The sequence below is a fragment of the Penicillium bovifimosum genome, assembly GCF_028826915.1.
Source record: "Penicillium bovifimosum strain IBT 22155 chromosome Unknown utg000001l_segment0_segment0, whole genome shotgun sequence".
NCBI lineage: Eukaryota > Fungi > Ascomycota > Eurotiomycetes > Eurotiales > Aspergillaceae > Penicillium > Penicillium bovifimosum.
In genome coordinates this window covers 1,664,795-1,689,155 of record NW_026622710.1, presented here as the reverse complement: position 1 = coordinate 1,689,155, position 24,361 = coordinate 1,664,795, and the positions used below count along the sequence as shown (strand labels likewise).

At 51.0% G+C, this 24,361-nt stretch overlaps 10 protein-coding genes across 10 annotated transcripts; 4 read left to right on the top strand and 6 right to left on the bottom strand.

The window, feature by feature from the left end:
* Positions 1-201: 201 nt before the first annotated feature.
* N7515_000642 (putative serine/threonine-protein phosphatase) lies at positions 202-1,461 on the top strand (the record flags this gene model as incomplete). The annotated part of the gene is made up of 3 exons (XM_056661386.1): positions 202-577; positions 682-1,151; positions 1,219-1,461. The coding sequence occupies 3 exons, from the start codon at positions 202-204 to the stop codon at positions 1,459-1,461; spliced, it is 1,089 nt and encodes a 362-aa protein (XP_056526552.1).
* Positions 1,462-1,857: 396 nt separating this feature from the next.
* On the bottom strand, positions 1,858-3,952 carry N7515_000641 (LCCL domain-containing protein; the record flags this gene model as incomplete). Its single annotated transcript, XM_056661385.1, has 2 exons — positions 1,858-3,361; positions 3,435-3,952. 2 exons carry the CDS (start codon positions 3,950-3,952, stop codon positions 1,858-1,860), a joined length of 2,022 nt encoding a protein of 673 aa, XP_056526551.1.
* A 2,180-nt stretch (positions 3,953-6,132) lies between these two features.
* N7515_000640 (uncharacterized protein) lies at positions 6,133-6,489 on the bottom strand (the record flags this gene model as incomplete). Its single annotated transcript, XM_056661384.1, has 1 exon — positions 6,133-6,489. The coding sequence occupies one exon, from the start codon at positions 6,487-6,489 to the stop codon at positions 6,133-6,135; it is 357 nt and encodes a 118-aa protein (XP_056526550.1).
* Positions 6,490-7,172: 683 nt separating this feature from the next.
* On the bottom strand, positions 7,173-8,036 carry N7515_000639 (2EXR domain-containing protein; the record flags this gene model as incomplete). The annotated part of the gene is made up of 1 exon (XM_056661383.1): positions 7,173-8,036. One exon carries the CDS (start codon positions 8,034-8,036, stop codon positions 7,173-7,175), a length of 864 nt encoding a protein of 287 aa, XP_056526549.1.
* Positions 8,037-11,657: 3,621 nt separating this feature from the next.
* Positions 11,658-13,235, bottom strand: N7515_000638 (homoserine O-acetyltransferase family protein; the record flags this gene model as incomplete). The annotated part of the gene is made up of 1 exon (XM_056661382.1): positions 11,658-13,235. The coding sequence occupies one exon, from the start codon at positions 13,233-13,235 to the stop codon at positions 11,658-11,660; it is 1,578 nt and encodes a 525-aa protein (XP_056526548.1).
* A 763-nt stretch (positions 13,236-13,998) lies between these two features.
* On the top strand, positions 13,999-15,017 carry N7515_000637 (uncharacterized protein; the record flags this gene model as incomplete). The annotated part of the gene is made up of 2 exons (XM_056661381.1): positions 13,999-14,175; positions 14,331-15,017. The coding sequence occupies 2 exons, from the start codon at positions 13,999-14,001 to the stop codon at positions 15,015-15,017; spliced, it is 864 nt and encodes a 287-aa protein (XP_056526547.1).
* A 664-nt stretch (positions 15,018-15,681) lies between these two features.
* Positions 15,682-16,197, bottom strand: N7515_000636 (uncharacterized protein; the record flags this gene model as incomplete). The annotated part of the gene is made up of 1 exon (XM_056661380.1): positions 15,682-16,197. The coding sequence occupies one exon, from the start codon at positions 16,195-16,197 to the stop codon at positions 15,682-15,684; it is 516 nt and encodes a 171-aa protein (XP_056526546.1).
* Positions 16,198-17,461: 1,264 nt separating this feature from the next.
* On the top strand, positions 17,462-19,071 carry N7515_000635 (uncharacterized protein; the record flags this gene model as incomplete). The annotated part of the gene is made up of 2 exons (XM_056661379.1): positions 17,462-17,474; positions 18,383-19,071. The coding sequence occupies 2 exons, from the start codon at positions 17,462-17,464 to the stop codon at positions 19,069-19,071; spliced, it is 702 nt and encodes a 233-aa protein (XP_056526545.1).
* Positions 19,072-20,748: 1,677 nt separating this feature from the next.
* Positions 20,749-21,849, top strand: N7515_000634 (glycosyltransferase family 32 protein; the record flags this gene model as incomplete). The annotated part of the gene is made up of 1 exon (XM_056661378.1): positions 20,749-21,849. One exon carries the CDS (start codon positions 20,749-20,751, stop codon positions 21,847-21,849), a length of 1,101 nt encoding a protein of 366 aa, XP_056526544.1.
* A 1,068-nt stretch (positions 21,850-22,917) lies between these two features.
* N7515_000633 (cAMP-dependent protein kinase) lies at positions 22,918-24,290 on the bottom strand (the record flags this gene model as incomplete). Its single annotated transcript, XM_056661377.1, has 4 exons — positions 22,918-23,640; positions 23,701-23,825; positions 23,893-23,982; positions 24,056-24,290. The coding sequence occupies 4 exons, from the start codon at positions 24,288-24,290 to the stop codon at positions 22,918-22,920; spliced, it is 1,173 nt and encodes a 390-aa protein (XP_056526543.1).
* Positions 24,291-24,361: the final 71 nt, after the last annotated feature.

Genomic DNA, 24,361 nt, shown 5'->3' with positions numbered 1-24,361 from the left:
GACATCCCGGAGAACCGCCCGCGGACATATGCTACATAGTATAACAATCCAACTTGGAATAAATAAGCCAACTGGATACACATGGCAGCACGCGGGTCCCATCTACACGACTTCGAGTCCAACAGCGCAGAAAACAACTTCCCGACGTCAACCCACCAAACCTCCCATTCAAACCAGTTTACCCAATATTCCCACTCAATCATGAATACCGCCAGAGAAGGCTGGAAATCTGATCCTCGGGGAGACGCCCAACAAGCCTCCAATTCTCCCACCGACAACACAGAATCCCCGCGATGGCTCCAAACAGCCTACTCAGCGGCTTCCGCACCGCGATTTCGCCGCTACGCACTAATCTACCTCGCATTGCTCATACTCGCCTGGATCGGGTGGCGACTACTACTACATCCCCCACGACTCCAAGAGCGTACCTCATCCGAGCTGGACGACTTGATACGGATTCGTACATTGGATCCACAATTTGTGCCGAGCGATCTTGCGAATCTAGACGCAGATACTAAGAGTCAGAGTCAGAAACGGCTGATCATCGTGGGCGATGTGCACGGCTGCAGAGACGAGCGTAAGTTTTGCCCGTCTTTTCCCATTATTTGCAATTATTTTTGTTCGATCCCCCCCCCCCCCCCCCCACCCCCCCAGTCCTAAGTTCTAACGAGATTACAATAGTGGTACGGCTTCTCGAAAAGGTTGCCTTCAAGCAAGCAAACGACCACCTCATTTTTGTCGGAGACATGATCAGCAAAGGTCCCGACAGCAAAGGAGTCGTGGATTTAGCGCGGCAGTGCTCCGCATCTAGTGTGCGCGGCAACCACGAAGATAGGATCCTACGTTTGCGACGCATGGCGAAGACGGGGACTCTCGCGACGCCTTCCGGCAAAGATTCGTCGAAGGAGCGGGCAGAGCGTGCTCTCGCTAGTTCTTTGAGCGATGAGCAAGTCCAGTGGCTGGAAGCGTGCCCGGTTATTTTAGATATCGGGCAGGTCCCGGGGATGGGACGGGTGGTGGTTGTCCATGCGGGACTTGACCCCGGTGTTGAGCTTGAGGAACAGGATTTGTTGAGCGTCATGACTATGCGGACTCTTGATCCTGATACAAACTTACCCAGTCCGAAGAAGAAGGGGGTGAAATGGGCAGAAGTAAGGGAATCGTCTTGCATATCCGTTTCCATTCTCTTGCTGGTATACTGACTTTCTTTGGTGGTAGGTGTTTGATAAGCAGCAATCTGCACTATATTCGAGTCTCGAGTCCTCGGCTGAAGACCCCAGATCGAAAACCGTGACTGTTGTTTATGGTCACGATGCTTCTTCTTCTCTTTCCATTCGCACGTTTACGAAGGGTCTTGACTCGGGTTGTGTGAATGGAGGTGAGCTTACGGCGCTGGTTATTGGAGACGGTGGCAAGCAATCCATTGTACAGGTATCATGTCGCGACTATCGCAAGAGTTGAGGGACCTAATCGTGCGTCGACATTATCGCCCTACAGGGTGCTGTATATTATGGTTGTGCTCAAAGGCTTTAGGTATGATTATGACACATGGCGATCTGCTTCGTAGCATCATTGGAATCCACTACTTTGAAAGGCTTTCCTGGAGATATTGCTGGGTGTTGACGTGTTCTGACCCTTTCAGTATTCGTAAAGCCGCATTTGGATCTACTGTGTAGAACCAATACTGTTGAGGTCGTCCCTGTCTGAACAAATAATGGAACGTATAGGTTACCAAAGAAAAGAGAAGCTCAAGCCAAATCTTGAAAGAGTGAACTAAGGTAACAATAATGTCTATGCCCAATTTAGACAGAAGGATAAGGGTAGGTACAGATGACATATACCACTCGAGGCTTCCCTCTATGCGGACTCGGAACCGGCTTCGGAACCCTCAGGATTAGGAATCTCAGGATCAGGGAAAACAAAATTTCCATCAACGCCCCAAACGGCGGGCAACGAAAAGTCTTCGTACCAAAGCCCACCCAAAGCATTAGTATGTACGAGGCCAAACCGGAAATACTCCAACTCGTCGTCATATGTACGGGACCAAGTGAAATCAGGCAGATGCTGGCCGTCTTTAGGCCGGAAGGCCTGATATCGCACGACATCGTTGACCATGACGCTGAGACCGTCGGCGTGGGGTTCGAGGTCTGGGAAGGAAAAGACGAGGTTGTCGGTGTCCGTCAAAGAAGGGGGATATATCTTTGGGGGAACGGTGCCGAGTTTGGCACCATCAAGGAGGGCGCCAGGGGTCTGGAGTATAGAGTCAAAGCCCCAGCGGGCGATGCCGTTGATGAAAAGACCCACGAGGATGCCTGAGTAGAGGAGGCTGGGTCGCGTCTGCAAGGTTGTTCCTGGTAGGAAAAGGAGCGACAGGATATAGTGGTGGATGCGTAGGTTCATGTGCGGGACGGCGACAAGGATGAGAACGACTGCAACAAGGACACCGTAGATGCTTATTGTGGGGAAGAACCGGCCCTCCCGACGGAAGCAGTGTGCTTGACCAAAAGCGATCACAATAAGGGTCCCGACTACGATGATAAGAGCTGTCAGAGCACCGGGCTGCTGTTGTATATCGTGGGGCGTGAGGCGGGAGATAGGGATGCGGTCGAAAGTGTCTGTGTTCAGGGCGCCGACCCAGCAGCCACCCAGCCACAGGACAGTCTTGTCCCAGTGCGCATCCAGATCTCTAAGCGTGTGTCGAACGCAGAAATAATACAGCGCGAACCCCACAAATGCGCCGGGAAGGAAGCGGCCCAGCGCTATAGAGACAAGGTCATAGAGGCTTCCCATGGAGGGTGGATCGGATGCCATGGCCACCTGGAACCAGACGATGAAGTACATCATGCTATAATACGCCGGTGCCGATGTCACAACCAATGAGAGCAAGATGGTATATATCAAGGTGAATGTGAATAGCGACCAGCGCGCATCGGAGCACTTGATCGGCTTTGCCTCGTCTGAGCCTGGGGATGTCGCGTCCTTACTGAGTTGGAGCGACATCGGGAAGCTCGAGAGGAACTCTATACTTTCGATGCCATTCTGTGAGACGGATTGGAAGTTCTTCTGCTCGCCCGTGCGATCCAGAATGCCACATCCACCCGTTGCATCATCAATGAGACCCGCATGCAATGCCGATGCGCAAATTGACGAATCACCACGGTAAAGACCACTAGTCTGACCGTCTTGCTGCGATGGTCCACCACCCACGACTAACGGGCGATAGTTGAGTTCTTGATCACCAACAATATATGGCTCCAAAAGAATCGCCGCCGCACAGCCAGACGGACATTGGAAAGCGAAGGACTGATCCTCGAACGGACGACAAAGATCACCATTTAGTCCGCAATTCGTGCCATTACTCCTGAATCACACAGTCAGCTTCACAATACCAGATAACGATCTCTGTGGGGGAGAACACAAAGTAAAAAACCCACCATAATCGATGGTGACACGAAAGCTTAACCGGCCGCCCATACCCCGGCACATCTTGGCCCGCGACAGAAACTTTCAACCACAAGAAGAACACAACAATCCAAAAGACCAAGCCACCAAAAAGCAGGGCAATCTTCGAACTCCTACGGGGAAATCTCTCATCAATCAGACGCGCCGGCGCAGCCTGCAATTGAGGAAACCAAGGATGAATATGATACACATGCGGCGGCTTCGGCCCGCGCAGCCACCGACAAAATCCCGTCGGCGTACAAGAAAATGGCGGATCTTGCACGAACTTCTCGCGCGTCTTCACGTCCTCCATGCCAGGTTGATCCGAGGGCAGGAGCGGCGCGTCACCCGATTCTAAGTCGCGGCTTAGTTCATCGCTGTCGCGTGCTTGATCGTCCTTGTAATGCGTCTTGATCTCCTGCAAGGGATAGTCGGATGTCGGCGGATTGGCTGGGGTCGGGGAGGGAGATCTTGCAGGTCCTTGCCCTGGAGACTCCGGTCGCGACTGCATTTCTTTCTATATTTACCTGAGTCTTTCTCGGAAGAGGGAAGGTGCGGAATTGCCCATTTCGAATGGGGTCAAATTGGGCTAATTGGTTACCCCAGTTTCCTCAGACCCACAGCCAATGATTCTGCCGAGTTCCCAGAACTGCCACGCTAACCCCATTGGGATGCTTGATCAGCCTATGCATGTAGAACCTGTGGCAGCCGACTCCTGATATCGGCTGACAGTTGGAGCCCTCTGTTCTCTGTGGGACTGACATTGTTCTCTTAAGTCTTAACCGCCGAATGGACTAATGGTATTGGAAGATTGGGTCTTCCAAACATGTACGATCATTATCCTTCCTTCATGTGGCATGTAGACGGGAAGTATACCAGGGTCTACGAGGAGAAGTTCTAGGTTCCACGACTTACATATGTGCTTTTACTTTTCCAGCTAGGGCTCAAGGATGTTGCAGATCTGGTTTGTGGGTTTATGAGACGTAGTGCCAATACATAGTAGAAGAATGTAATAGTTAACATCTGTTGTCTATGAACCTAACTTATACCTAAGTTCCATGGCCTTTGTACCCTCGAGAGTAAATATTCCCTTGATTGTATGAAGGCGAGCATGTAGCATGTATCGAGCACTGCCATTTCATCGCGGCGCTTTTTGATGAACAGTCCAGTAAATTCCCGAGTCCCCACGAGAGATGTTAAGTCCCTCTGTCGATTTTAGATTGGAAATTCGCTGGACCCATCTGAGGTACGCAGTCCCAGCTCCAGGTGAACCCGGAAATACTGCCCGTGAATAACAGCCTGGCGTGCTTCATGCGTTGTGGAGTTTACTTGGGTCAATGCAAGCCCCGTCGACTCAACTCATGATGAAGCTTGGCCCAAGCGGTGGCTCCGAAACGAAGCTAGGATCTGGTACAGGAATATCGGTGCGGTAATCAATCGCATCTTTTGAGTGTTCCAAATCATTGATCTGTCACCTTGTAACTGGGCACTGTAGTCGTCGTCGACGTTGACGTCGTCGTCGTAGTTGTCGTTGTCGTCGTAGTTGTCGTTGTCGTCGTAGTTGTCGTTGTCGTCGTAGTTGTCGTTGTCGTTGTCGTGACTCGTGATATCTTACGGTCGTAGATCATCGGCGACGCCACACTAAATCGACAAGCAGTGAGCTCAGGCTTCTTCAGTAACTGCAAGCCCCGGCCAAACCGATGTGTACAGTAGGGATGGCCGGATGGGTATCACCGTATCATCGCAACCAGGGTCCGGGGCTTCCTCAGTGATATCCACCGCCCTCTCATTGGAGTGGGTAGGTACCGGTGCGGGATAATGTTGATCCTGGGGCGCCTTCGGCCCGAGTTCAATGACCGGGGAGCACCCCCGGACTAATGTAATCCCGGCCCGCCAACCGCTCTGGGCAGTATGTTGACTTAAATAGCTGCTGCTGAGACAGTCCATTTGAACTTCCCACCTGCACCTCTACTCATCTTCAACTCTTCGCACTTTCGATTCTTTGACACTGCAAGGTCCACTGGTCCAGGTTCTGTCCGTGTGAAATTCCCACTGATGAACCTGGATGCGATGCCGTTAGACTTCCTTATGCTTTCGTGAGGTACTTCGGATCAACGTAAGTCCAGCCCGGTCATCCAAGCCCTACCTACTGCACTCCATCTCACAGGCTTGCTACCTTGCTGCCTCGCAGTTTTATGACTGCATGATCTTTTTGAATGTCGCTTATCAAACATTTCACTGACCAACTGCTTTATGCCTTCTAGTCAATGCTAGCAGGCAACGTGCCTTGGTCCAAACGCTTAACGCTATGCGGCCCTATGCCCCCGGTCAGCATATATGCCTGCAGCTAGCCGGATATTCTGAATGCGCAAAGAGTTATTTCAAGCCACGCTTGAAGGTCCTAATTGTTGTCTCAGATGGAGTCACCCGGTATGTTTCCCGCGCAGTTTATGCATCGGGATTTGAGCAACCTTACTGTCCTTGTTCATATGGGGCTTCGGGAATGCACTTTTTCCAGTCATGTTTCCTGGCAACGCACTTGATATTCGCTTAGCCCCAGGAAGGGGCGCATTCGAAGTCATTTCACCGTGCCATGTCATACATCAACCTCACCGATCCAATCCAATCTCCGCACTTCGTATCTCATCTCAAATCCACCATGCCGACCATGACCTCTAAAGCCCGTCTCTTTCACCTAGAGCGTCTGGCTTTCAGGGAACACTGCAACGACGTTGCCATCTTTATCCTGGGCAACGCAGAATTGAGCATCGCTGAGCTCAACACTTCATCGTGGAGCTCCGCGCCCATGTCACCGTTCTCTGGCTTGCCGGCAACATGCTTCTCCGCGACTGCACCCCCGATGACCTGGCATACCTGCCACCGGGGTTCATGACAGATGTGCAGCATTGCCTGGGACCGCGACCTGGGCTGGAAGCATCCCCAGGCGAACTCGGTCATGGGGGATCGTCCCAGGCGAGGTTGCATACCTGTCATGAACCCCGGTGGCAGGTATGCCAGGTCATCGGGGGTGCAGTCGCGGAGAAGCATGTTGCCGGCAAGCCAGAGAACGGTGACATGGGCGCGGAGCTCCACGATGAAGTGTTGAGCTCAGCGATGCTCAATTCTGCGTTGCCCAGGATAAAGATGGCAACGTCGTTGCAGTGTTCCCTGAAAGCCAGACGCTCTAGGTGAAAGAGACGGGCTTTAGAGGTCATGGTCGGCATGGTGGTGCGGAGATCGGATCGGTGAGGTTTATGTTTGATGTATGACTTGGGTTTGGTGATGCGGACCTCGAAATGGATCAGAGAGAATGCATGCAGTGTGGAAAAATGGATGGTAAAGTTTATTGAGATGCGCGAGGGGACTTCTATTTGACCCCTGACCATTGCGGCTGCGCTGAGGTATATTGTGTGTAAAAACGTCAGAACTTAGAAGTTTGCAATATTTATTTGGCATTCATCATGCAATGCATGCCCTGTGGGGTCCGCGGTCCGCCTATTTATCAGCGGGTGCGCCACTTAAGGGTTGCCCGGTAGCGGTAGTACTCCGTACGCACTCAGCAGACCCTGAGCTGCTTTACCTCAGTTGCCTCCTCGTATCCGCGCCGCGACAATTGAAGGGGATGGAAACCATCCCAAGTCCCCAACCGATACCACATCACGGGAAGCCCACAGGTCGGACTCGGGGCCAGGAACGCGGTTGAATGAACGCTATTATCGTATCGCACCGTGCTACTTTTGCTCCGGCAGGTAAGGCAGCCAAGCAGAGCCCGGGATCGGCCCAAGAATGTCCATTTTTCTGTCCCGAGCTGACTGCCACATGTACGCGTAGATGATCCATTCAGCTTTGCGTTTCGAAGTCTCCACAGCCATTTTGAATAAAGGACTGGTAAATGTTTCGAAAAGTGTTTCCACAACCGGTTCCGTTTCTAATGCGTGTTCCCGGAAAAGTGCATGGTATTCCCTCAACCGAGCCTCATCATCGACATCAACCATCTGAACAGGCGCATCGCCTAGTAATCCGAATAGACCAGACCTCAGAGCAACTTCCCTGGTAATATGCAGAGTGACTCCCACCATAGCTATGTCTAGCATGCTGCATTGACCTTTCGCCCAAGGCAGGATATCAACCATCTCACGCACGTCATCAATTCCCTCCCCTCTGCGGTGATAATGAATTTTCGGTATATCAAATATACCTTGATCGCAATGCTCATATCTGCGAAGCAAATTCGCATCACCAGCGTAATCCAACACGGCCTTCAAGCTGAAATAGTGAATAAGAGCAGCCGTGATAGAAGGCCGCATCCCAAGATTCTTCGCCTGCAATAGAAACTCGTCGACCCAGGCTTCATAATCTACATCAACTCCCCAGGAAGCATAGCACAACCGCGACCAGTTGAGATGCAGCACATCTCGATGGGGCTGTACCCATATCGACTTTATAAGTCTCACATCAGCCGGCTCTAATTGGCGTCCTTGCTCTAGTGCGATTTGCCGAGACTCGCTGTTGACGTATGCAATAGCCGGTATCTGAGCGTTTCGGAGTGTCGTGCCGCTCGTGCGCAGGTTCTCGCAGGCATGTTTCGAGTTCATGCCGTTGAAAAAGCTGTCAGGGGTGTCTTCTTCTAGACTTCTGCTATACGGTACGGTAGGCAGTGCATCCAGATCATACGGCGTAGCTCTGCAGGTGGCTGCGAAAAATAGTGGAATGAGTCGTTGCTCATATTGTGATCTTATCTGTTGGCCGCTGTCGTTACTGCGACTGTCGTGTGAGGTGCGTGTAATGTCACTAATGTGTATCAAGGATTAAAGATTTACGTTGCAGAAAGAAGACAGATCAGATTTATCACTATCTGTGCCTTTTAGCTTCCCACACCATACTCACTAGCGAACGGGCCGTAGTATGCAGGCCAAGCCGCCAAGGAGATTGCTATCACGTGTTGTCGGCTGGCTCTCTGCCGGCAGAAATCTGCCGCTGAAACCTCGGGATCACAATGGAGTTAGGCGGCCGAGAAAGCGGTGTCATCCTGGCTCTCTGTCTCACGCGCACGTCTCCTCCTACATTTACACGGAGTCCCAATTGCGAACTCCTCAGCCAGTTGTCCGCGAGCTATCTCATACCTTCTCTTACACTCTCTCAGGCGACAACATGTTGTTGTTGACACACCGCGCAGGTCTACGGATTTCAAAGTCACTTTGCACAACGTTGGCGCAGCTTACGCGCACCCTACGCGCAACTTGGGATTGAATCGTTCAATCTGTACCGGTCAATGGCAGGAACCATTTATTCTCCCTTGGGAGGGTGTATTAGCAGATATGGACACCAAATGCATACAATAGCAGAGCATTGACGCCTTGGGCTCACTTCGCTCTACATCACAAAAGGTATGTTTTGAAAATGCGTCTCTTTGTTTCCTTACATCAATACACCTTCGCTGCAGCATCCGTGTCAAGTCTTGATGACGATAACCCTCACAAGAGCTTCTCATGACATGTCGGTCGAACTGAACCGTCGGGCCATGGACTTTATCCCCCTGATGTCGGAGTGGAAGAAGACATCGGCCCAGTAATGTGTGATTGAACAATGAACAGAGATCTGAATAGACTGTGCAGTAGTTATTCCCAGTTTCCTGTCTTCATGTGCTCACATAACCATTGAACATGCTTTATTAACATTTATCAGCAATGCTGTTCATATTCTAGGTCGCCGCGAGTACGACCGATCGCCACCTTTCATGCAGCCCTCGGGTCCACTGTGATCTCGACTCCATCTCCATGTTCTGGTACTAGCCCGATGACGAAACACTGTCGCACTCTCCGAGACCCTGTATATGTGCTTAGTCTGTATGCCTTTCAAGGAAACGACGGGCACGTCCATGACGAGTGACAATTTGGTAGTTTTCAATCCGAGGGCATATTCTAGTACCATCTCGTGTTGAGATATTCGATGATCATGCACTGGACTACTGCATCGTGCATACCTTACTATGCCTACATCGCGCAAGTTCCATGACAAGGTGACAGCCCCGTACCTGTACTAACAAAGTGAGCAAGGCTGGTTAGTATTTGTAATTGTCAACGCGCAGTTTGAGCATCATGACTCATGAGAACTCGCCATATTTTATCTGCTTTTGCAAAGCAGGTAGTGTAAGGCGTGTGCGTCAACATGGGTCATTCTTTTGACGGACAGACAGTGAATGCCCGTCTTGGGCACGAAGGACCGCACAGTTGCGTTGTATCACCACGGCCAATCATCAGATATCGGAGAGACCGTTAATGCCAAAGCGCCAAGGCACCCTATGAGAAACATGTGGGAATGAAAAACCGGGTATGAAAGACACGCTGCAGTGCTCAGTTCCTCGGCCTCAATTTCAATTGAGTATGTTGCATACGAGGTAGGTAGCCCTATTGAGCTCTGGGATATCGAAGATAAGGGGTACCTCAGACATGATGGGGCGTGGCACCGGAGCGGATGAACCTTTTCTTCCCCAGGACAACTGGAAAGCCGCGTCTAAGATCACTCTCAAAGTTATGATTTACAAAGACCAATAACCAGACTCACCAAGTCCCGCAGGTTAGCACCTGGCCAGAAAGCCAAGCCATAGCTGTATGAAATATACAAGCTGACTCTTATGTCGAGTCTGAGCACACCAGCCAACAGCGACACCTGCTTCAAGGCTGGGGCAATAAGGCGGCCATATGAAGGCCGCAGGCTGATTTGAAGGGTTAGCTCAGCAGTGCATCTGAGACGTCCAGATATATGAATCTCGGTTGATAACCCACAGGGCCACAGCTTGAATGGTAGATGTACCATGTCAGATGTCAGACACGGTTTGTTGTTCTCTGCATTGACTGGGGGAGCAGTGACGCAGTGTTGATGTGAATCATGTGATGCGTTGGGGATGTGATCTCCAAGACTACGAGTAGAGTTGTCTGCAAATGAATATACGTGCCCTCCTTCTTTGGAGCTCGTGCTTTCTGCCTTCCCTTCCTGGACTTTTCCCACACAGAACATAAATACCTGTCCTTTCCTTCTTCTCTTCTCTTTCTCTCTTCCTCTCTTCACGCTACGACTCCGAACTGAACTAGCTGGACCCTCGCCGCGAACCCACGGACCGAACCGCCGAACCGAACCGAACTACTAAACGTGAACCTCACCGGAGGGGAGCAAAACGGTAAAACCCGTTTGATATACTCAATCGGGAACTGGAACACAGCTTTCCAACCACGTTCTGCGGTTTCATATTTGGTGTTGGGACACATATTCTCCATCACGATCTCATGTCTCCGCGTTCGTGTCTTCAGATTCTTTGACCCTTTTTCACCAAATACCCACAGCTTCGCTTTCGGTATTTGACCTTTCTTTCTGCCTCTGGCAACAAGTTGTGGGATCGTGGGCTTCATGGACTTTGAGTTGTTTACTTTCTTTTTCTCCCTACACTTTGTCCCCATACTCGCCCGATGATGAGATCGTCTACGAGACGAACTAAGCCAATACTGCAGGCATCCGCTTGATAACGGCTTTACTCGGGCATCTAATGTCTCGGTAAAATTGTCATCTAGCTGGAAGTCGGTTATGAAAACCGAGAGCAACCTGAGGGCGAGTTTCCTTTGCATGTTTGTTATTTGTTTTTCGATCTTGTGCCATCACCATGGGTTTGGATGCGCTGGGTTTTCTAGTTATTTGTTCGATTGAATAAATCATTGTTGTTGCTCATCTTCCTAAAACTTCTGCTTCTCTGCCATAGTCCTTTTGTATGTAACTGTTCCTAGATTCAAAATCATTCAATTGTGGGTTTTCATGTTGCCTTCCACAGTAGACGGTAGACAGTAGAATCTCAATCGCCGATGTCAAAATAGTGGATCCAACCAGTCCCCGGCAAAAAAAAAAAAAAAAAAAAAGAAATGCCCTCGTCCAGGATCGAACTGGAGACCTTCGGATGTCAATCTTGTTACCAAGAATGTCATATGAAAAGTATATGAGACCAACGTCATAACCAACTAGACCACGAAGGCATACCACTGCGCCATAGGAGCTGTGATGGAGGTCTTGCTTCCACAAGCTGTATATTAGCCCTCTTCCCAGACGAATTAAAAAAGGTGAATACATTCATTCAAAACGCCTGCTAGATGCACTGATCGAACATCACACGCTTTACGACATATGTACAAAACTTCATTAACTGACTGCGTCAGACGCAATGTGCAATGCGACTAGCGCAAAAATTTACCCAAGGCACCCCCAATATTCTTGAGGTCCAACAAGAAAGTATCGTGACCAAACAGCGATAGATCATCACCCAGCTCAATATGTTCAACCTTCTTGTTACCTCCAGCACGGAGTGTCTCGGCAATCTCCCGCTGCTGCCACGCTGGGAACAGGATATCGCTCGCAACACCCATGACAAGTACGGGGTGATCTTTCAATGGCGCAAGACCAGCGACAAGATCGCGCGGCGGACCTTCCATCTGATCCGCAGCAACTGATTGGTCCAGCGGAGCCACATTGGCAGTCGAGCTAGGCTGCTCTTCATACGGCTTATCCGGGAGAGTCAGACTGCAAGCAGGATCCGAGGCATTCGGCGCGGCACCGCCGTGCGCGATGCGATGTGTGGATTCTGCGCGACGCTTCAGAGTTGCTGTCTGGTGAGCATGGCCAAGATCGAACAAATCCATGGCCTTGGAGACATAAAGGAGACTGTTGGGGTCGTATTCGAGACAGAACTTCTCGCCAGCATGGTCGAGGTATGTCTCAATGAGGAAGTCAGGGCACAGAGCAGGCTGTTTGCTGGGGTCTGCACGCTGGCGACCGAATCGCATCTCCCACTCTGGCCCACTGCGGTAGGTGACTGTTGCGATCTCGCGCGCAAGTTTCATGCCTGAATGAGGCGGGATCGCATCGTAGTAGAATCCGCGCGCCCAGTTTGGATCCATCATCAGCACCTGGCGCTGTGTGTGCCGCATAGCAATGCTGTACGGGTGACTGCGGGCGCAGCCGCTGATGCTGACGATCTTGGAGATGCGCTCTGGGAAGAGGACGCCTGCTGCGAGACTCTGCATGCCGCCCATACTGGATCCGACGGAGGCGGCAAGTTTCTTGATCCCGAGGCCGTCGAGGAGGCGGAACTGAGCACGCACCATGTCCTCCAGCGTCAGGATGGGGAAGCGGGTTGCATACCGCTTTCCGTCAGAGGGGTCGAAGGATGACGGGCCTGTGCTGCCGTAGCAACCTCCGATAACGTTGGTGCAAATGATGTGGTATTTATTGGTATCCAGCGGCAATCCGGGGCCAATGAACTTCTCCCACCACCCGGGTTTCGGGTTGGACGCTGTGCTGTGGGCATGGCTTGAGGCAGACAAGCCTGTGTGGAGGAGGATGGCATTGCTCTTGTCGTTGTTCAGTTCACCCCATGTTTCATAGGCAATGTCAAACTCCGAAAGCACGCCGCCCCAGTCAAGAAGTAGTGGTTGGTCGCAGTGGTATGATTCGTGTTGACCGGTGGTGTATGAGGGTTCGGGGCCGGATCGCAGCGACCGAGCTGAAAGCTGCGCTGACCTTGCTTCTTGAGCGTCGAGACAGGGGAATGACATCGCTGGATTCGACGAATCCTTCTCACTCGACTCCGCGGCGGCCATTCTTGGTGGTATCGTATGCAATCGGCGTGCAGTCATCCATTGCGCCGATAAACTCCGATGCGGTCCTGCGGGCTTTATGGGGAAGTCGCCTTGCCGCCATGCCGAGAGTCGGATTGTGCGCGAAGCGGCTCGGGTAGCGCCTCGAACCGACTGCATTTTGAATGAATATAATATGTTGAGGAAGTCAGAAAGAATGCACCGGAGGAGAAAGCGTTCAAGCTATCGCCGATCGGTGGGAGAAAATGTGGATACCTCAGGCATAGACGTGGCGTCATCACCGGCATCGGTGATTGGATCACATCTATCGTTGTAAACATCTCCCAAGAGTGAAGCAGCTACTGTAGGTATTCACCCCTCCTGTTACTCTATGTACTCTTGTCCCGAGGGTGAAATAGTTTATAGTACGAGCGATGTATTCTACCCCACGGAAGCCGACGAATTGTTTTTCTTCAACCCCGGATGTACTACTCAAGGCCCAAATGCGTTTTTCGAGGTTTCTCTCCCAAGCAGAGAGCCGCTGGCCTCTCGGCGGGCATTGGATGGCTCTAGCAAACTGTAGTCGTTGTTCTCCTGGTCCTCTCAGGCTGTCTTGTGGCCTTGCCAATATGTCAGAAACCTAGGTACCTACATGCGTATGTACATGTAGGCGGCCGAGCACTACATATATGCCCGAGTACCTAGGGTCCAGGGATGGATCAAATTCCATGGATGACGGGAAAAGAAATGCCATAGGTTAGGTAGGTAGGCGAGCCCAAGCTCTCCCTGCCACGCAATGCCTAATGCTGGATGGAGCGCTGTGCAATGGATGGGAGTACCTAACCAACAGCGGACTTTGAATCTGACACACGGCAGTCACCAGAGTCGACACAAAGACTCTTCTTGTTATCAGACCGAACATAAATAGGTAGCAGCAGACCACATGCATCCGGAACTACCGCAGTTGGCATGGAAACTGATCTTCCTCCCATCGTTCGAGGCTATCGCACCGCAAGGCGCCCGAAGAGCCCGTCCCTGTGTGCAGCAAAGGCCTATCGGCCTTGGTATATGGCTCCTCAAGGGACTCTTGAGGGGCTTCGAGTGGGCGTACTTCAGAGTAGTCAGTGAGGTATAGCAAGAGATGGGGGGGCTCGCCACAGAATTTAGTGATATTGGTGAGGAGCGTAGGTCTCTTCAGACTTCGCCAGGACGACTTCCTCTGACGTTTGCTCTTTGGATAGCAACCCTGAGGCTCAGAGTCTCAGACATTGTTAGGATGATTGCGTCCGACGATGCTGTGAGCGTTGGGTGAATCAGGAAGAGACTGCTGCTGCACCTTCTCATCATGCTTCTGCCAAGGAAGATGGCGTCAGCGCCGAGCTTCTCGGGACCGGCGCCGCTGCCGCCCCCGCTACTGTTCTCGCGGGTGCCGGCGTGGCTGCCGTTGCCGCTCACCAGGATTCCGTGACCGCACCCGAATCATCGACAGATTGGGAGGATCCCAAGGCCGAGGCCCAGCCCACAGACAGCGAGCCAACACCGTTCTGTCTTTCCAACCAGCAATCTGTCATATCGATCGAAACTATTCCGGTTCTTGCAGTCTTGCAGGCGGGTACGAAGCTCTTCTCGGCACACTGGGCCAGTCCTCCACGGCGAAGCTGGCCACATAAGGCTCGCAACCACCGGTCGAGGCCGTCGAGCCAACCCAACCCGCCGAAACCAGCGAGAGAATCACTGAGTCCGTTGCCAATGCATCCGACGCCAAGCCTGCTGCCGACAGCAACCTTGCGCCAAAGCAGAATGATGAGGATTCTCGTCCTACCAGTCAGAATCGGTCGGTTCCAGCTGTTTCTCTCAAAGGGTGCAACAGACAGCTGGCTAAAAGCAATCCTGCATACCGTGTTTGTCAATTGCCTTGGAGGGCTATTTGCACCTTTCTGGCGTAACAAGGCCCCCAAATAAGATAGGGAAGGAAATGCCACTTTTTTTGTTCCAGCCAGTCTGTTTTCCCTTGGTACGCTGTTCGTGGAGGATGGGAGCCTCAACATGATGATGTACATACATTGACTCGCTAGGGACTAACTCACTGACTGATTGACCCGGACCAGCAACTGGTTTTTGCTCGCTGCAGTGTGTTGACGGTTCCGATCCTTGCGATATGGTGTCATACATACTTTGGATCAGGTCGACAATAATCCGAGTTCAGGTGGCTGCGAAGTCTCAATTTTAGCATAAAAACGGGTGCACAGCATACTAGCTGCTGGCTAGCACGAATGGAGTCCATGCTCTACGTTACAGGTGATGCTCAAACGATGGCCAGGTAATGGGAAATCAATAATCACTGTTAGAGCAGGCGCACGCCCACGCAGACATACTCGCGTTACTCTGACCAGACTACGAAATACATTACAAGCTTAAGTGACGATAAAGTGACAGCCAGGTGAATTGGAAATGGAGTATTATTGCGGGAGCAGGCGCACGCCGACGCAGACATGGTTATCTAGCTCACCGACCAGTTGATTATCAGCTTTCCCATCTCAAAGGTTTCGTGATACCTTCACGCTAATGACGCGAAAGGAAGGGATAAAGGAAAGGGCAAGACCACCGGGAAACGAAAAAAAGACACCTAACGCGGCTGGAGGCTGGGTTGAAAATGAGGGAGTTGGAGAAGACCACCATCATCCTCATTGTCCAAATCGAATGGATAGATCATAGGGCGAGCGAATGAAGGGAAGTCCTCGGCCAAGTTCCAGCGCCGCCCACAACGGTTGATTCTGGCCGCGATGTCTAAACGGTCGTTGAACTGGCTATACTGATAATGCAGCCAGCCCAGCTCGCGCCTGGTATAGAAGCATCCCCAGGCGAACTCGGTCATGGGGGATCGTCCCAGGCGAGGTTGCATACCTGTCATGAACCCCGGTGGCAGGTATGCCAGGTCATCGGGGTTGCAGTCGCGGAGAAGCATATTTCCGGCAAGCCAGAGAACGGTGACATGGGCGCGGAGCTCCACGATGAAGTCGTTGAGCTCAGCGATGCTCAATTCCGCGTTGCCCAGGATAAAGAGGGCAACGTCGTTGCAGTGTTGCCTGAAAAGCAGACGCTCTAGATGGAAGAGACGGGCTTTAGAGGTCAGGGTCGGCATGGTGGATATTGAGATGAGATCCATGACGAATGGGATTTGGTGATGCGGATGCGTGCAGTGTGGGAGAATGGATGGTAAAGTTGGTCGAGATGCTCGAGGGGACTTCTACTTAAACCCTGACCATTGCGGCTGCGCTGAGCGGCTGGCTTGCGGCTGGTGATAGTGAGGTTACTCGATTCGGGCAGGAGGGGACGAGAAATAACCGCAGCCAGCGATCAGCCACACCAATTACGATGCGATACCATTCTTACTCCGGCTATAGGCAACACCATACAAAGCCTCCGACTAGAGGAGCAGGCATCGCTACCGGTACCGCGGATATGTCGATTCGAACAAAGATGGGTGTAGGTGTAGGCTCCGCTCCACCCAGATCACGGACCATTCAAGGATTGTGGATAGACTGACTTCACTTGCTGGGCAATGTGGCTCTTTTCAACAAAGCCTATACCAGCATGCCTGAAGATATATGAATCAGAGTTGTTTTCACATATAGGTAGTGATAGTGGTCATGCAGCGGTGCTATCTCATCGGCTAATTGATCTTCTCTCTATGATTTGGAATGAGCTCTAAAGGGTGTTTGGACTTCGGACTATAATCAGGTATCTCAAATGCAAATGTGCACTATGGGTACACATCCCATAAACAGTCCGGTACGCCTTAGGCCCTTAAATTACCAGTGGCTACTGACCTACTAGGCCAGCTCTACAAAAGATTGCAGGTCAAACTTCAACAAAGAGCCCGAATGTAGTGTGTGTAGATTGCAGAGAAAAGACTTTACAGCACAAATGAAATTGCACCCCGTGGAAGCTTGATGCTTGAACAGGCCACAGGGGGTTATTCCACCGGGGGATATTCTGTATTAAGAACCCAGAGGAGGAGTGAGGCCTAGGACCGCCAGGCATACGAAGTAGTGGCATCGTATACTTCGGAACTGATCAACAATAGTCCGGCACCACGTGTTTATCAAGCCCCAGCAAGGTTGTGCGTGGGCATTGAAAGAGTGCGTCGCCTTCTGAAGTATAGAAATCGAGCCCGGACTTGAGCTTGTATTTCCCGTTCCTAAGTTATTAAGTATTTACGAATTTCATTTGCCTCTTGCTTCTTTTTTTATTTAACTATAAGTAACGATTTCCTTGTGTCGCCTCTTCATGTTGGGACCGACGCCGCCCTCGGATGGATTAGATTGGCTTGCTCGCCAGTATGTGGTAGTTCTTCAATGGCATGAACTTATAAATAACGAATCTTTCAATAAGTTGCTATAGGCATGTATCCGCATGGTGTTTTGTGTTCTTCATTCTAAGACTCCTTTGTTGAGGACGGTCTTGTTTGAAGGAAAACATAGACATCTTGCGATAAATTCATATTCCCCCCCCCACCCTCCCTCTGCTTTTTCGCCTTTCCCAGAGAGAAAGGAGCTTGATGAATTAACGGAGGGAAGATATGGACTACGAACATGGGTGAATTCTAAGATTCCAGGGCGGGCAGACGGGCGGGCGGGGGACTCACAGTGGTTTAGTGATAGGTAGGTTGAGGGTCGTGCCTTCTATTTCAAGAAAAGACCCCATATAGCAATGGCAATGCACCTGTGACTTCCGTTTATGATCATGCCCGGAGCTGGGTTGGTCCGGGGACAGTGTTGGTGTTGCGCCCCCGTCTTCTTCTTCCCCCATCATCATCAACCACTTCTATTTCGCTTCTAGCTCATTGATTTCATCGCTATTATCGCAAGATGCATAAGTCTAAGCAAGGTAAGTCGTCTTCCATCCACATCGCCGTGATTTTGAGTCGTTTGCAGGGTCTTTTGGGCTTTTCTTCGGTCTCAGGCTTCACTATGGGATTTTGACTTGGGACTTGATACTTCTCGAGAACCCGTGGTCACCTCCTATTGGGATGAGTGCCCTGGGCCTGGTTCCCATTCATCATTATAATAAGAACATTCTCCTTAGACAGGATGCCATTCACTCTGTGGAAATAGCCTTTATCCTTTGGGATTGGGCCTTGGCCTGCAGGGTCAGACCCATGAACAAATGAACTTCATTTGGCCGCATACTGAGCCTCAAGAGAGATGAAAGAGACATATTAATCCTTGACAGGATTCAATCATTAATCAGCATAGCTCCATGAAACTGCGATGGTTTTAATTATCGTTCATTGAAGGGATCGTCGCTAACGTTTGAAGTTATAGTTCCCGAAAACGAGGGCGGCGACCAGCGTCCGGTCCAGCGTGCTCAGCTTGCTCAGAAAGCCGGCATCGACCCTGCCTTCATCGACAAGTGCGAAGTTCACCCTGCCCACCGTCACCTGTGCTCGGTCCACGGTACCCACCCCCACAAGAGTGACGATCACCTTGTCAATCGTATTCGTGCCTCCCGTCCTGCCCCGTCTCAACCCAGCATTTTGCAGCAAGTTCATTTCGCAGACGACACCAAGATAGGCAACGTACTTTCAAAGAGTCGTCCGGACGAGCCACGTCTCAAGTCATCGTACGCCTCGTACATCGGACACGCTATGCGTGCTGGTCTGTTGCCGCTCGAGACCAAGATAGGCAACGTACTTTCAAAGAGTCGTCCGGACAAGCCACATCTCAAGTCATCGTACGATCCGTACACCAGACACGTTAGGCATGTTGGTCTGTTGCCGCTTGGGCATTTCGATGACCAGCGTCACCCGAGTACTTGGCCTAATATGAAGCGCAATGCGTTTGCTACTCTCACAAGGTCGCCTCCCAAGAGTGGCAAGACGGACCGCTTGAACCAGCCTCTCCCCTCCTTACCTCCTTCTCCCACCACCCCTCGCAACCCCCCTGCCACAGGGGGTGTCTCTTCTGGTGCTACCACCCCGACGGCACAAAAAGGCCCAGTGTCACCCTCCTAGCGTTAGTCAGCCGACATAGCTTAGAGCCTTAGGATAGCTATGAGACAATGCATCATCTTCTACCATGGAGCCACTGGCAACGCCGCAACACCCAGAATGCCATTTCGGGCAGTTTCATTGTCGCGCTCTTCTTGTCTCAGCCCTTTGGGTTGAGTTTGCTTTGTTTCGCGCTTGCTTTTGTGATTTGGGAATCACGCTTTGAAAGACGATTTACGATCTGGGATTTCTTCATGTACAGTTTGTATGCTAGAAGGCTTCGTGAGTGCGCGACGCCGGCTATCGTTATGGACTACACGCCATTGTTCTTGAGAACGAGGGAAAAAGGATCGAAACCAAATCGAAACAAAGAAAACAAACACCCCCCAAAAGTCCAAAATTTGTTTGAGTTGCTCACTGTGGCTTCGACTGTTCATCATGGGGTCTTCTCGCTTTCGAGGTCGTCAACGATGAGTTGCTTTTATGATGTAGGTAACTTCGAGACTGCACAGCTTTCGCTTTCGAGGTTACTAACGAACAGATTTGATCACCGACTCCAATATAGCTTCAGAAGTAGGCTGCATAGCTACCTAGACACATGTAAGGACATAGCATTATTCACAGTATTTAGTAGCAAGCATCATCTTTCCGTATCCACCGCCGGCTCCCGGACCTGCAGTACTTTGGCCCTTTACTTGGAGCTACGGATGCTATTGGTTCTAGGAAAACTACTTTCTTCAGCCACACGAAGCTTGGATGGTAAGCCCAAGAGTCAGCATCGAACTAGTTATGCTGTGGAGTTGCCCATTACTAGAGCCTAGAGGCATGACTACTTAGGACTCGAGCTATGCATACATTCCTTCGGTCTAAGCTCAGATATAGCAAGTAAGAATTAAAGAATAGGATGAATCATGAATGTTCATGTAGAGTACGGTGACAGTGCCCATCTTGGGAGGTTTGAATTAAGTATGGGATGGTGATCGCCCCATTGTGGCATAAAAGGGGCAGCTCATGTGGGGTGAGGATGATCTCAACTGACAACCTGACAATCAAGTCATAACTTCATAAGTAGATTATGACATTTAGCAATGCCATGATGGTAAAGAGACACACAGTAGTGACAGTACAGTAAAATTGAGTAAATTCTGGCAGAAATACCTAAAAAGCTTCAAGCCGTTAAACACCGAGGCCACGTGAGTGGCTCCACCCAGGCTACAAGCTGCTTGCGGCATAACTTCGTCCTACTCGTTTACGCTTCACAGAACGGAGTGGCAATTATTCACATTGCTGCTAGACAGCGGGGCCTTGAGATTTAATTCCAGGGGGTTTTTGCCCATATTGCTGTTCTGTGGTACAACGACTAATTAGCCGGGTATTCCTTGACCTTTTTCCCTCGCGCCTCCTATCCTCATTCCGGGTTGACGGTATCTCCGGTTGAGGTCACATCTGAACAACGACTCGACCCAACAGCTCGAAACCCGAAATGTTACCCTCTGAATTTCTCTAACCTTGTGCTTGGAACCTTCCGTGCCCGACTGTCGCACTCCCGCTCAACTGAACGAATCGCATACTCAGAACCTTCAAATTCCCCGAGTTCGCAGAGCACGGAACACGATAACGCGGCGGTCCCAATTAAACAATTTGCGGCTATTGTAAGGCCACCGAATCATTCTTCCGGTTGTGCCGGCTCCATCGCCTGCCATGATCACCCCGCGCAAGATACTACTCGCTGTGTTCTGCGCGATCACCTTCCTCCTCATCCTCCGCTCGTTTCGAGAACCCGAAGTCCCTGGGGCGCCTGGATATAGACCGGTGAAGAAAATATCAGATGAAGAGAAGGATGCGCTAGCGAATCCAGCACGGAAAACACCACCGCAAGGACGAGCCCAACTGCCCTTTGGCGCATTACCCGCGGCACCGCTTCGGGAACGTCTCCGGTACCAATTCCCCTACGAGATCGAGAACAAATTTCCGGCATATATCTGGCAAACATGGAAATACTCCCCGGCGTCATTCTGGTTCGACGAAGATCTGCGCAGCCTCGAGGCCAGCTGGACAGAGATGCACCCTGGGTTCACGCATGAGGTCATCCCCGATGACACGCAGCAGCACCTAATCAAGTACCTATATGGGTCGGTCCCGGACGTATTCGAGGCATACGATTCACTGCCGCTCGCGGTCATGAAGGCCGATTTCTTCCGGTACCTGGTTCTTCTGGCGCGCGGGGGAGTTTACAGCGACATCGACACCTCCGCGCTTAGGCCAGCGCACACATGGCTTCCGGAGGAACTCGATCGGACGACGATTGGCTTGATTGTCGGCATTGAAGCAGATCCGGACCGTGATGACTGGCATGAGTGGTACTCACGCCGGCTTCAATTCTGCCAGTGGACCCTTGTGGCGAAACCTGGACACCCGGTCCTTCGTGACATGGTGGCTTATATCACCGAGCATGCCTTGCGGATGAAGAGAGCTGGGATTCTCAAGGTTGGCAAGATGGATAAGACAATTATGGAGTTCACGGGGCCTGGTGCCTGGACGGACGCTGTCTTCCGCTACTTCAACAATCCGGCATATTTTAATATACAGCCTGGGGACAAGAACATTACCTATGAGGACTTCAGTCATCAGACTACGCACCGCAAAGTCGGTGATGTGGTTGTGCTGCCCATCACCAGCTTCAGTCCTGGTGTAGGGCAGATGGGTGCAGGGGATCCAGATGATCCCATGGCTTTTGTGAAACACAACTTCGGAGGTACGGCTGCTGTTTCGACATCTTTACTCCGTTACACGTGGGAGTAATGCTGACATTTCAATTCATAGGTACATGGAAGACAGACCCATCGCTCTAGAGACACTCGGCTCTATTGCAGGTCTCGAATTCTGCAACCCTTCCGCCACATTCCTCTCCCTGAATCTCTCGATCATCTTTGCTCTTCTTGAAAATTATTCCACGGCATTGGACCATCGTCATCGATGTCCCATGGATATGATATGACTGCACCCAGATGCCAGCTTTCACCCCGTCTCATGTTTCATGATACCTGTTTATGATTCCCCCAGCTGCTTACAATTGCTATATAAATCTTCTGTTACATTTCTAGTTCGAGTAAGTAGTTTGATACTTGCTGCTTGATAGACTCAATGACTTTGCTGTGATAGACCAAATGCGGCTTTTCAACTTCTACCTAGAATCGGGCCAGTCTCTGTAGATACAATCTTGATGTGTCATTCGCTCCTTAGAACACATGCCTGCTCTGTGCACAGTGTTATGGGCCTAAATTTCCCTAAGAGTAACGGAACAATATGTCAATGATGAGTCTATGTACTAAGCATTGTCTTAAAGTAGATGAAAGTGACAACCTCCAATAAGACAAGCGATGATCCCGTTATTTCGGGACATCCCATCTAAACAGGGGAGTATGGACCACTGTACATTGGGAACAAAATGAAAAGGCGGAGTTAATCCGCGTTCACAGGGCTGAGCCAAGGAACAGGGTAATCTTACAACATGGTCAGGGTGATGAATTCATGATCATGTGCGAGGGTGGGGAGGTCAGAGTGCCACGAGTCTGCCTTGCACAGTATGGCGATGTGTCGGATCTCATGAAGTCCGGCTGACCATAGAGACAAATTCCAGGGGTTGTCATGGGATCCCATCTGGCAGCAAGAAGTTGGGATGGGACACTGATGATCGCGAGTGCAGCCTTGGTGTGGCGGACCATTCGCGCACGTGAGGGGGTGTCCGTGGGTGTCCGTGGGGGTTCCGTGGGGTTGGTGAGAGATGACCGAGGTTCGGATAATACTTAAGAACCAAGACGTAAACCGAGACGTAAAAGCTTGGGGAGCAGATATGACGAACCACCTCTATCAGAAGTCATTGAATAGCGGCTCGTACTTTTTCTTGAGATCCTCAGTGTAGATATTCGTGTGTCTGAGGTCGGGGGGATCCGGGTATTCTTCAAAGTTTCCGGTGTCCGCGGGGTGTGATAGGCGTGGAAGGATAGGCCCCTTTACCCGGCGATAGAACAAGTCGTCCCAAACGACATTTTGGAAGAATGGATGTGACTTGACTCGGGTCGAGCCGCCAGATATATGGCCGAGTCGCTCCGAAGGGTTTGTCTTGCAAAGTAAGGAGACGATGTTTTGAGCTGCGGGTGGCATGTTCGATGGAAAGCGTAGACGGCCTTGGATGATTTGCTCATAGATGCGCATGGGGTTCTGGTCCCAGAAAGGAGGTTGTCCAACCAGGAATTCGTAGATTAGAATTCCAAGAGCCCACCAGTCCACTGCAAGTCCGTGGCCGCTGTTTTGTATAACTTCGGGGGCCAGATACTCTGGTGTGCCGCATAACGTGTAGGTCTCACGATTGTCAACTTGCTTGGCGAACCCGAAGTCAACGAGTTTGAGGTGGCCATCGGCATCCAGCAAGATGTTCTCCGGTTTGAGATCACGGTAGGCGACCCCATGAACATCGTGTAGGAATTCAATGGTCATTGTTATTTCAGCGGCATAGAATATCGAGGTATCTTCGCTAAATCGTCTTTGTCGTCGTAGGTATGTGAATATCTCGCCTCCGGGACAGTAATCCAGCTAGGAAATTGTTAGCTGCGAGCTGCGGAGCCTTTAGTCCAATCTACAAAAGAACCATACCAGCATGTAGAGGCACTTGTCGTCCGAGAATGATGCAATAAGGGTGGTGATGAAAGGGTGATCGATGACCGCTGCAAGAGTCTTCCGCTCGTTGCGCACATGTTCGACTTGCTTGAGTTTAATCACTTTCCAGTCGCAATCAGCAAAGAGGATTCTTCGACTATGCGCAATGTCGGATAAAGTGACGCTTACCGTCCGCCTTCCGAAGGATCTTCAGCGCATAGACTTTGTTCTTATCTTTTTGGTCCTTAAGTCTGGTAAGCCACACACGTGCGAAAGTGCCTATGTCGGGGAAAAGGATGAACAGTTAGAAATGACCCATATAAAGGGAAATACGAGCTAGGCATAAGCTAACCGGTTCCAAGAGTCTTAATGAGCACAAAATCGCTCACTTGCAGACTTCGCGATGAGATGCAAAGCTGCTTCTCGTCCGGGCGCTCGGTGATGAGGAATGGATTCGATGCTCTCGGAGAATGGCGGAGGGACTCAACGAACTGCTTCTCCCGATTATGCAGTTCGTTATTCAGTTTGGACAAGCCCATAGTGCCTGGCGCCTCATTAGGCGAATGTTGCACTGCTCCAGTTGCCATTAGAATGAACAGAGAGCATGTCGCGGCCGAGGAACCTTGGAAAGAAAAGATGTATGGAGATCCCGTTAGCG